Raw genomic sequence first — 12,831 nt, 5'->3', positions numbered from 1 at the left:
TTTTATAAGATCAGTATCATCATGGTAACCACACTTGAAAACATCACAAAAAACTAAAAATAAGCAACTAATATTACTTATAAACACAAAAAATCCTTAACAAAATAACAGCAAGTCAAAGATATTAACATATAAAAAGACAAATACCTCACAACCAAGTGGAGTTTACCCTAGAAGATTGGTATAACACTTGAAAAATCAATGTAATTCATTGTACTGATATATGGAGAAAACCTAAATTCATCATCTCAGTAGATGGAAAAAAAGTATTTGACAAAATTCAACACCTATTTATTATAATACTTCAGCAAATTAAAAAGGAAAGAGCTTTCTCAACCTGAGAAAGGGCATTTATCAGAAACCCAGAAACCAACCACTAAACATTATATACTTAATGGTTAAAGACTGAATGCTTTCCCCCTAAGGCAGGAACAAGTTAAGGATGTCTGTGTTCATCACTTCTGTTCAACATGAGGTCCTACCAAGTGCAAAAAGGCAAGACAAAGAAATATAAGGCATACATATGGAAAGGAATCTAATAAGCAAAGAAAAATTAAGTGAAATTAGCAAGGACACAGGAAACAAGGTCAACTGGAACAAATGAAAATTTTCCAACTGAAAAACTAACAATTTTTAAAAAACCCACTTCCATTTATAACAGCATAAAAAAAGCACTTAGGAATAAATTCAACAAAAGATGCTTAATATCTGCATATTGAAACAATAAAACATTGTTAGGAGACATTAAAGAATTAAATAAATGGAGAGATATTCCATATTCATGGATTGGAAGACTTGCCATTGTAAAAAAAAAAAAAAGTCATTATTTCCAAATTGATATATGAATTCAACACAAGCTCAATAAAAATTCCAACAGTATTTTTTTAGAAACAGTGACCTTTACTCTAAAATGTATAGGAAATGCAAAGCACTTAGAAATACCAAAATATTCTAAAATAAAAGAACAATTTTGAAGGACATATATCACCATGTTTTTTTTTTTTTTATATCACCATGTCTTAAGAATCACTAAAAACTACAAAAATTAAGACAGTGTGGTATTGATATACTGATGTAAAATAGACGTATGAATCAATGGAAGAGGACAGAGTTTAAAAATAGATCCACATGTAAATGATCAGTTGATTTTTAAATAAAGATAATCCAATGGGAAAGACCATTCTTTTCAACAAATGGTTCTGGAAAAACTGGCTATGCCTATAGGAAAACAAAAGGAAGACTGACCCTAAACTCATACCATATACAAAAATTAACCTGGAAGGAATCACAGATTTAAATACAAAAGCTAAAATCATACAATTTCTAGAAGAAAACAGCAGAAAATCTTTGTGACTTTGGGATAAGCAAAAATCTGTTATTAAAGCATGAAACATAAAAGCAAAACTAAAACATTAGAGTTCATGAAATTAAAAACTTTGGGTCTTCAAAAGACATCATTAATAAAATTAAAAGGCAAGTCATAAACTAGAGGCAAATATTTGCAAAATACATGGACTTGTATCCAAAAAATATATAAAGAATGCTTATAATTCAATAGTAAGGCAAATAATCCAACTAAAAAATAGGCAAAAGATCATTTAAACAAACATTTCATTAAAAAATATATAAATGGCCAGTTAGCACATGAGAAGATGCCTAGAAATATATGCTCAAGAATGACTAAAGTTAAAAAAAAGTAGTAATATCAAGTACTGGTAGAAACATGTAGCAACTGGAACTCTCAAACATTGCTGGTGAGATGCAAAATGGTACAGTCACTTTGCAAAACATTATGGCAGTTTCCTATAAAGTTAAACATACACTTACCATATGACCCAGCAATTCCACTCCTAGGTATCTACCCAAGAAAAATAAAAACCTATGTCCACTTGCATGCAAATGTTCATGGCAGCATTATTCATAAAAGCCAAGAACTGGAACAACCTAAATATTCATGAAATGGTGAATGGATAAACAAACTATGGTATATTCACACAATGAAATCCTACTGTGCAATAAAAAGGAACAAACTACTGACACACCCAACAATATAAATGAATCTCCGAAACATCACACTAAGTGAAAGAAGCCATACACAAAACACCAATGATTTCATGTACAGGAGACCTGAGTAAAGGTAAATCACTGCAGATTAATAGTTGCCTGGGGGTGAGATTGGGGAAAGGGAACTGAGTGTAAGAGGTAAGAGATAATTTTTTGGAGTGATGTTCTAGATCTTGATTTTGGTGGTTACCCAACAATATGCCAAAATTGATCAATATGTACACTTAAAAATTGGTGAATTTTATTTTATTTTATTTTTTGGTGAATTTTATTACATATAAATTCTACTTCAATCAACTGTGGGAAAAAAACCTCACATAAAACACAACAGCATTTTCTCCTTGACTAAATATAATTTTAAAATAATTGATAAAGAACTGTTTTTTAGGGCAGCCCCAGTGGCCCAGCAGTTTAGTGCTGCCTTCAGCCTGGCATGAGATCCTGGAGACCTGGGATCGAGTCCCATGTCGGACTCCCTGAATGGAGCCTGCTTCTCCCTCTGCCTGTGTCTCTGCCTCTCTCTCTCTCATGAATAAATAAATAAAATATAAAAAAAAAAACCCAAAAAACAAAAAACTTTTTTAATAAGAGGATTCAACACATGAAGGAAAATTATGAAAAACTTGGAAAAAAGACAAAGGGAAAGTTGCATGTCCTTTTAGTGTCATATTGGAGGACAGTTTAAAAGGTCCATGCGGGGGGATCCCTGGGTGGCGCAGTGGTTTGGCGCCTGCCTTTGACCCAGGGCGCGATCCTGGAGACCCGGGATCGAATCCCACGTCGGGCTCCCGGTGCATGGAGCCTGCTCCTCTGCCTATGTCTCTGCCTCTCTCTCTCTCTCTGACTATCATAAAAAAAAAAAAAAAAAAAAAAAAAAAAAATGGCTCAGTCGGTTGAGCATCCTTTGGCTCAGGTCATGATCCCAGGGTCCTGGGATCAGCCCTGCACTGGGCTCCCTGCACATCTGGGAGCCTGCTTCTTCCTCTCCCTCTACGTGTGCTCTATAGTTCTCTGTGTCAAATAAATACATAAAATCTTAAAAAAAAAAAAAAAAGGCCCATGTAAGAATTATTTCTCAAAGAAAATGTCATTGTGTCTGACTTTCCTATCTATTGTTGATTGAAAGCTCAGACGCTGTGAAGTTTTATGTTAACTTGCAGATTTCTGTGTCTAATAGAAATGCAAATGATTTCTGTTTAGAAGAAAAGATAACCTCAAAGGTGATCGGTTTACTGCCCTGTAGGACATCAATTTTGTATCTAACTTGCAGTCCTCTTTAAAATCCTTTTTCAAATGCCTATGAATACTAAGTCTTAAAATGTTCTTTGAACCAATTGTCCTTGCTATTTCTCTCAAAAAAGAGCTCAAAAATTTTGATCCAAGTTCATTCTGTAATTGTAGTTCTCATTTAAAAAAAATCATACTCATTACTATTGTATAATGCTTCATTTGAGTGTCACTTCAAATAATCTCAGGCACACACTGATTGATGTAAGTCATATATTTTGGGAAACCCATGAGGTTACACCTGAAATGAAAATGTGGAGGATTATATCTCAATATACTGCACTTTTTAAATAACTTTGTGATTATTCTGTGTTAGTGCCACGGTTAGGGAAACTTGATGGAGCGCCCCCTTTATTTTTTTTTTTCCATGTTGTAGCCTACCATGTAGACTTACAAAGCTAACTTCTCACTCCTTGCATTAAAGCCTTCAGAATGCTACCCCTTCATAAAAGCGAAACTTCATTTTATCTTAGAAATCAATCAGTACTTTGTTTCTTGGATATTTCTTCTTCATCTCCAACTTCATCTTCAGTGACTTCAGACCCAGTGGTATATTCTTCTTCTTCTGAAAACAAGGATTGTTGTTTCTGAATTAAAACAAAAAAAAATCCTTTTAAAAATGTAGTACTAACACATCTCTCTAATGGACTCTCTCAAACACATTTATCTAAATTTATTTTGGATGAATGAGCCAAACAAGATCTGAGGATAATCAATGCCTAGTACAACATAAGAATTTCTTTTTTTTTTTTTTTTAACTTAAGAATTTCTACATTTAGGATAGGATCATATTACATTAAACATTTTAAAATTATTTCCTTCACATATTCTAGCAGAGTCATGGGCACATAATAGGTCCTCAGCATTTGTCAAACTGCACCTCTATCACTCAACTGAATGTATGTCCCTTGATATTAAGATTAAATAAAAATACAATAATTGCCAATATTAATGTAGTCTCATAAGCAAGCACAGGTACACATTTCCTGGATAAATGTTGCCCTGGATTACTCAACCCTATCTGTATCAGCTTCCTGAATCTACCCACCCACCCTGCTTTCTGTTATCACTGATCCAAATTCCAGTTGATTCTTGCAAAAAATTGGTGGCAGATGACAGAGTAATGGCAAATAGGTAAAGAAACAAACAAACAAAAAGCAACCAATCAACCAAACAACCAAATACCTGGAACTTAATAGATTTGTTGCTTTGTTCTATGTCCTAATGGGTCTTAAAAACAACTTTTAAAAGTCATTAGGGAGACTTAGGGAGTATGCAACCAAACAATGGAGTATCTGTTTTAAACAATGGCATTTTCAGGAAGTGCAAAATTGTAGAAGCTGAAAAGGATAATTGCAATGAACTAAAATCTGTAAAATAAGATACTGATAAGATTCTATTAAACTAAACTTTAATTCTGAAAGAGATCCATGAAAGTGGAATATAGTTCCTTACTTACCAGTTGCAGAGTCCAGTTTTTCAGTGACAAAAACTATAAGAAAAAGGAATAAAGAGATTAATAAGTCTGCATCCACCCAGATTGGAACTCCTTATTTTCATGTAGAGACTGTAGAAGAGCTGAAAAAAGCTGCAAGGATAGCTCCCTTCCAGGTTAAAACATAACTTAAAACTCAGGCTGAAAATGATGTGTTACAAATTTTTTATATTTGCTGCCTAGAGAAAGATGCATATGTTTACCAAAAAAAAAAAAAAAGAAAAAAAAAGAAAAAAAGAAAATCAACACTCCCCAGTATCATTTCCAAAGGATGAGTATATCACATGCAGAGATAACTTATTTTTTTAACTATTTCAAACACTTTTTTATAAGATTTATTTATTTATTTGAGAGAGAGTGAATGCTCACACATGCATGAGCAGGAGGAACAGAGGGAGAGGGAGAGAGAATCTTAGGCAGAGTCTGTGTGGAATGTGACACAGGGCTCAATCTCATGACTCCAAGATCATGACCTGAGCTAAAACCAAGAGTCAGATACTTAACCAACTAGGCCACCCAAGTGCCCATTCAATCATTTTTTAATGTTCACATTTTATTATAAACTAAGGAACCGGATTATATATGAATAGTCAAAAAATCTAATCTGTAATTTTGTATATAATTCACAAATGAAAGTTAATGACTGAATATTTGTAACCATTTGGCTTTTACAACGCATTTTACATGGAATATGTCACTTTGTCAAGTAACTGCTACCTCACCCAATAAAAAGTTAGGAAGTTCACAGGCAAGCAGAAATTCCCTGGTTGTCAGTAATAAGAATCAGGGGAATCAAAGCTATCCAACCATTTGAAAAATATTTGTTTTCAAAACTTGCAAAAACTAAGTGCATTCCTGATTATAATTAAAAAACAAATTTCATACCAAAAAATGTTTATAGAATTAAGAGTGGACAAAATATCTCATTCATACTGTCTTCAACCCTCAAATCACTACTTGTCCATAATAAAACCTCTGAAGACCATGTTATATTTTTTCCCCAAATTTAAGCTGATTACTTAAGTTATTAGTTGAGGGCAAGGAATATGTCCTATTGCCCTTAGAGTCCTACTAACTCAGAATAATACCTTGTTATGATCAAGTAGTCAATAAGTGCTTATTAAGTGAAAATTTCAATTTCAGTTTAAACCAATTATGTTTCTGTCAAAGATTAAATCCATCAATTGTTTTTTATCAAGAAAGAATAAGTGAAACAAGTTACTCACAGCGTTGAGCTCCCCACTTTTGGGGCCCCATGGTGTATTTGGCTCCAGTAAAACATCACAATCTAGACCCTTTTCATCACAGGAAACAACCCCAGAATCACTTGAAAGAAAAAGACATTTTACGGAGAAGTGTTCAATTTCATTAAGAAGTTAAATGCAAATGATATCTTTTTTATTGCAAATATTTTATAAATCGCTCTTTAGAAAAACAGTTCTTGAATATAAGGTATGCTACCTCAACATATACATTTCTTAATTCATCTAATGACTTCCCTAGCAGAAGACACTCCATATAGAGGAGCATCACTGCACTCCAAGCGTGACACTTGCCAGGTGGTGAAATGGGCTGCTATGACTGGAACTTCTGTGAAAACAGCCTTCGTGAAAGGGTCTCCCAGCCCCTGACCTGACAGCCTACTGCAATTGAAAAATGACAGAAGTGACTTCAGAAATTATTAAATTCAAGTAATTCAAATTTACGCAAAGATGACCTACCTCAACCACTGGGTTTTTTTCTAGTTGTATTAATCAAGCATTTAGGAAGGGCTTAAGTAACTTGGGAAAAGAAAAAACTCTCAAAAATGGAATTGTACGTCCCAACCTTTCAATCACCAGAGACCTTTTTTTTATTAGTTTTTCTTCCCCTTGGACCCTCAATATTTTGAAGTATTTTTCCTATCAAATAAACACCTGCTTGTTCTTAATGTAAACTAACATATAATTTCAGCAAGCTTTCTGAAATGATAGAATATCTGGAAACTGACATTATTGATTTGGGGAAGCACTAGAGTTCGGAGGATTCTGAAATGGAAAGCACCGAATAAAGCTGCAGCACAGCATTTCCCAGCACTGCCCAACCACACCCATCTCACCTAACTGTATCTTTAGTATAAGGTACAACAATGACATCTTTATGTTTGTGCAGATCGTCCAGAATTCTAGCAGTTGGACAGGACAGCAAATCTCTACCTTCACCTTGATCATGAAGAGCAACAGCGTGTTCCTTCACTTTACAACCCTGTCACGTAAGAGACACTGAGTTAGAGAGGTAGATTTGTTATAGAAATATTCTTTTAAAGAGGACTGTATGTTTTTGTTCTTTTCCCAGCCATAACATCATATCAACCATTTTACAACTTTTTCTCAAGAAAAAAAATAATACAGTTGATTCTTGAATAACATGGGGATTAGGGGTGCTGATTCCCTACATAGATTTTATTTATTTTATGTATTTATTTTAGAGAAAGAGTACATGTGCACGAGCTGGGGAGGGACAGGAGAGGGAGAGACAAAATCTCAAGCATGGAGTCCAATCTCAGGCCCCGAGACTGTGACCTGAGCCAAAATCAAGAGTCGGACGGTTAACTGACTGAGCCACCCAGATACCACAAAATCCGCATAAATTTTGACTCCCCTAAAACTTAAGTACTAATAGCCTAACTGTTGACTAAAAACCTTACTGATAAACAGCTGATTAACCTATATTTTGTGCTATACTATTATACACTGTATTCTTAGAATAAAGTAAGCTAAGGAAGAAAAATAGTATTAATAGTATTAAGAAAATCATATTCTCTTATGGAAGGAAGAAATATATTTATCATAGATCCACGCAGTTCAAACCCATACTGTTCAAGGGTCAACAGTACTGATACAGGAAAGACCATGAAATATAAATGTATACCTTACCAAACAGCCAAGAATATTCATATTACTACCATCCACCTTAAGAAACAGAATATTGCCACCACTTTAGGAATTTCTATGGGCCCATTCCTGATTGTTAACTCCCTCCCTTCTCCCAAAAGATAATCTTTATCCTGATTTTTACAGTACTCGTTCCTTGCTTTTATCCTTTTACCACTTAAGGATATATCTCTAAACTTTAGTTTTGCCTCACTTGTTTCATTTAACATTATGTTTTTATGACTCTATCAATTACTGCATGTAAAAGTAATATTTGTTTTAATGTATATTATTCCACTGTATGAATATTTACAACTCATATATCTATTTTATAGTTGATATGTGGGTTGTTTTCATTTTGCAGCTATTACAAATAATATTGCTGTGAACATTCTTTTACTTTTCCTGGTGCAAAAGTGCTCATGTGTACCAAATTATATTACTATCAGCAGTGTGTGAGACTTGCTACTCTACATACCCACTAAGATATTTTAATCTTCGTCATTCTGGTGAATGCGTAGTAGAATCTCATTGTGCTTTTAATTTGTATTTCCCCAATTACAAATGAGGTTAAGCTCCTTTTCTTATTTATGAGACAGCTAAATGTCTTCTTGTGTTAAGTTCCTATTATTTTCTTATTGATTTGTAAGAGCCAAAAAAAATCTTAATACGAACCTTTTATGGCTATGTGTTGCTAATAATGGTCCTAGCTATGCGTTTGTCTCCTCTGTTTAAGTTTGTTTAATGTAGTTTAAAAATCTCTTTCTGGGGCACCTGGGTAGCTCAGTAGTTGAGGGTCTGCCTTTGGCTCAGGTCATGATCCTGGGATCCTAGGATCAAGTCCAGAGTCAGGCTCCTCACAGGGAGCCTCCTCCCTCTGCCTGTGTCTCTGCCTCTCTCTCTGTGTCTCTCATGAACAAATAAAATCTTAAACAAATAAATAAAAATTTCTTCCTTAGGGCATCTGGCTGGATAAGTTGGTAGAACATGCAACTCTTGGGCACCCCAGGTGGCTCAGCAGTTTAGTGCTGCCTTCGGCCCAGGGCATGATCCTGGGGACCCGGGATCAAGTCCCGGGTCAGGCTCCCTGCATGGAGCCTGCTTCTCCCTCTGCCTGTGACTCTGCCCCTTTCTCTCTGTGTGTCTCTCATGAAGAAATAAATAAAATCTTAAAAAAAAAAAAAAAAAAAGAACATGCAACTCTTGATTTTGGGTTCATGAGTTTGAGCCCCATGCTAGGTGTAGATTACTTAAAAATAAATAAATAAAATCTCTTTCTTCAGGGTGTTATCTTTTTCTTATAAAAAGATTTATTTATTTGAGAGAGAAAGAGTACAAGCATCAGGGAGGGGCAGGGGGAAGGGAGAAGAAGGCTGCCTCCAGCTAGGGACTCAATCCCAAGTCCCTGGGATCATGACCTGAGCCCAAGGCAGACACTTAACTGACTGACCCACCCAGGTGCCCTATTTGTTTTTATTTAAACCTCTTTGTTATTTTTTTAAAATTTATTCATGTATTTGAGGGAGGGAGGGGCAGAATGTGACAGAGAGAACAGACTGGTCAAGGGAACAGACTCCCTGCTGAGCAGGGAGCCTGACACAGGGCTCAATCCCATGATCCTGAGATCATGACCTGAGTCCAAATCAAGAGTCAGCTGCCTAACCAAATGAGCCACTCAGGAACCCCTTGTCATTTTTCTTTTTTTAAAAATTTATTTATGTATTTATTCATGATAGACATAGAGAGAGAGAGAGAGGCAGAGACACAGGAGGAGGGAGAAGCAGGCTCCATGCCGGGAGCCCCACGTGGGACTCGATCCTGGGACTCCAGGATCGTGCCCTGGGCCAAAGGCAGGCGCCAAACCGCTGAGCCACCCAGGGACCCCCCCCTTGTCATTTTTTATAGTTTATGATTTTCTACCAAAACTTTCCAAACTTGGCTTCTATCAACTTAAACTAGTAATTGTATTTATTTTATAGTTTCTGTCAATAATTCCAAGGGAGGGAGAAGCAGACTCCTTGTTAAGCAGGGAGCCCGATGCCAGGCTTGATTCCAGGATCATGATCTGAGTTAGATCCCAACTGAAAGTGTAAGAGTGGAAATGTTATTCATTACTAACTCCATTTTTCCAGATCTTGGACCCTGACTATTACTCAAAATTCTGATAGGGCACCTAAAGATCAGCCCAGCCTCTTAGCTACTTTTTTTCACACTGATATTTGTTCTCAGGAGCAAATACAAATGGCCCTGAGCGCTGGCTCCCTTAGGTTTTCTATCATTTCCTGTACCTTAACACTAATTCCTCATTATCTGATTAGCTTTTTGAGGCTTTTAATATAATCTTTATATTTCATCCATCTTTTTTAGTTGCCTTTGATGGGAGGATTGGTCTGAATTACTCAGTCTGCCATTACTAGAAATATAAACCACCATATAATTTTAGATTTCTATTTAGATTTCACTTAGCCTACGAAATCACGTCAATCAATATCTATGAGGTCAGATATAAGATTTATCATACAGTTTAATTACTTTTTATTCCTCAACCATCTCACAGTGAATGAAATATAAGGGGTTAATTTAACCAGAAAACAGACAATAGCAAGACAAAGAGTTACAACTTTTGGAAGTATCGTTTGAAAAAATGTGAATACGATAGTTAAAATAGAAATATCATAACCACAAAGAAATGCAACGATTAAAAATCATGTTATTGCAAAACATAACATAACCATTAATTAAACATTTTAGGCCTATCAAAGCTAATGCCATTTTGCTTAAAGTGTTATACCCGATTTAAAGAGCTTTGTATGCAAAGCATCTACCTAATGTGTGTGTGTGTTTTTTTAAAGATTTTATTTATTTATTCATTAGAGACACATAGAGAGAAGCAGAGACACAGGCAGAGGGAGAAGCAGGCTCCCCACAAGGAGCCGGATGCAGGACTCAGTCCCAGGACCCCAGGATCATGCCCTGAGCTGAAGGCAGACGCCCAACAGCTGAACCACCCAGGCGTCCCCCTAATGTTAAATACAAACATTATGTAGGAAAAAAAACAAAAAAACAAAAAAAACAAACATTATGTAGGTAACCTATTAGCTCACCAATAAAATTTCTGACTAACAGAAGTTGGTAATTGATTGAAAATATAACAAACTACCTTCCAGCATTAATCCCATGATCCACCATTTCAATAACAACCATGCTAATAACCCAAATTCCTTGGCCCTAAATCTCATCATACCCATCTGGCAAAACCCCAAACTGGATGAGCTCAATGACCCATTTCCTCCATGTTTGCATTCAAATAGCTTAGTGTTACAGGAGAGAATGACATAAACGGCATGTTGGATTTCACTGTAAATTTATGATTACCAATCTCCAATGGGCTCTCAAATTGCTTAATAAGCTATAACCTTTCTCTGGAAAATTCACTCACATTTTCCAAAAAGACTATTTCAAACCTTCGATACTTCCTTCAAACCTTAGAACCATCCCTCTTTCCCTTCATTCTTAGCAGATGGTTTTACCTCCTACTTTATAGAGAAGAAAAAATGCATTAGATTGGAAAATCTTATCATCCAAATGACAAAAACACAATTTTACAAATATCCTCAACCATTCTACTTTTTCTTTACTGTTACAATAGAGGAACTCCCCTTCCTCTTGTCTAAATTAATACTGCCGCATGTGCTTATGATCCCATCCTACTCTGCATCCTCACAATTCTATACCATCAACCCTTTCTCAATTGGATCCTTCCCACTCACTTTTAAAAAGACCTCTCCTATTAAAACAAAATAAAGCAGAAACAATAAACAAATACCTATAATGTAATTATTGATCTAGCACTCCCATCAAAACAGATCTTTGCACATGAATTCCAAATTGTCAAAGTCAAAGGACAAATTTCTTTGATTATTTTATCTGACCTCTTCGCAGCATTTGGCCCCATGGACCACTTTCTCTTGCTTCAAACACTACTCCTTTGATTTTCATGACAACATCCTTGGTTTTCCTCCTATTATTTCTGCTACTCCTGATCATTGTCTTTTGTAGGCTCATGCTTTGCTATCCAGCCATTAAATTCCGGGAGTTTCTCTAGGCTCCGCTGTAGACTCTCTGTTCTTCTTATGCTCACATATCCCTGCTGGTTTCAGTTCTTACTTATTTGCAAGAAGACTGAAAATTATCACCTCCAGGTAGCCCATTCTCTGAGCCCCAAAACCCATATATCTAACATTCTTTGCCTGGCTGCCTCCTAAAACATCTCAATCTCAAAATGTCCAAAACAGAACGCATGAGATTCTCTCCAAACCCAATTCCCTTCTTGTTCCCTTCTCAATAACACTACCAGTATCTAGTAGCACAAGCAAGAAACTGAGTTATCCTTGACTCCTTCCTCTGTGATAAAACAATCAAGCCATATTATCTCCTAAATACTGAATTAATCTCTACAACCCTAAGCCAAGCTATCATATCATCTCTCTCTAACACTACTTGGTAACTTCTCTCATACCTGACTACACTTAATATTCCCAAGCCACTCTCCACACTGCAACTGATCTTCAAAACCCAAAATAAAGAGAAGACATGGCCTACCAGGTCCGGCCCTTACATGGTCTAACACCTATTTACCTTGCCAGCCTTTTCTTAAAATATGTGTGTTTTCTATAACAGGAAGTTTCATTTAGTCTCTCTCACCATGTACCTTTTGGCCTTGGTATTCAGACCGAAGTGCTCTTTCTCTTACATACTCCTATCCACCCTTCAGATTTCAACCAAATACCAACTCCTTGACTTCAATGCCCAGGTCAGACCAGCCTATTACTGACATTTATGGCCCTGCATACTTCTTCAAACATTTTTTTCTTTCCTTTTGATACTACTGCATGAACTATAAGCTCCATGAAGGAAGAAACTAATTTTACAGAAATTACATTATTCTCTGCCTTGCACAGTGTGTGACACAACTGTGGTGCTTTATAAAGAACTGTTGCATAGATGAAGAGGAAGAAGGGCTTTAGGTTCTTTTCCATCACTGGCAAGTTTAATTACATAACATTTTCAAAA

The 12,831-nt window shown here is 35.9% G+C and overlaps 1 protein-coding gene across 5 annotated transcripts in view; it reads right to left on the bottom strand.

The window, feature by feature from the left end:
• SANBR (SANT and BTB domain regulator of CSR) overlaps positions 1 to 12,831 on the bottom strand; it is a 57,611-nt gene that overhangs the window by 13,495 nt on the left and 31,285 nt on the right. For all 5 annotated transcript variants that reach the window (XM_077915516.1, XM_077915515.1, XM_077915518.1 and 2 more), the window contains 4 exons: positions 6,945 to 7,090; positions 6,073 to 6,172; positions 4,811 to 4,843; positions 3,839 to 3,938 (listed from right to left, as the gene is read on the bottom strand). In XM_077915516.1, the coding sequence (XP_077771642.1) occupies positions 3,839 to 3,938; positions 4,811 to 4,843; positions 6,073 to 6,172; positions 6,945 to 7,090 (379 nt within the window). The remainder of the gene's footprint in view (positions 1 to 3,838; positions 3,939 to 4,810; positions 4,844 to 6,072; positions 6,173 to 6,944; positions 7,091 to 12,831) is intronic.

This window comes from Canis aureus, chromosome 11, assembly GCF_053574225.1.
Source record: "Canis aureus isolate CA01 chromosome 11, VMU_Caureus_v.1.0, whole genome shotgun sequence".
Classification (NCBI taxonomy): domain Eukaryota; kingdom Metazoa; phylum Chordata; class Mammalia; order Carnivora; family Canidae; genus Canis; species Canis aureus.
The sequence above is the reverse complement of the archived record's forward strand: the minus strand, read 5'-3'. Positions and strand labels throughout refer to the sequence as shown.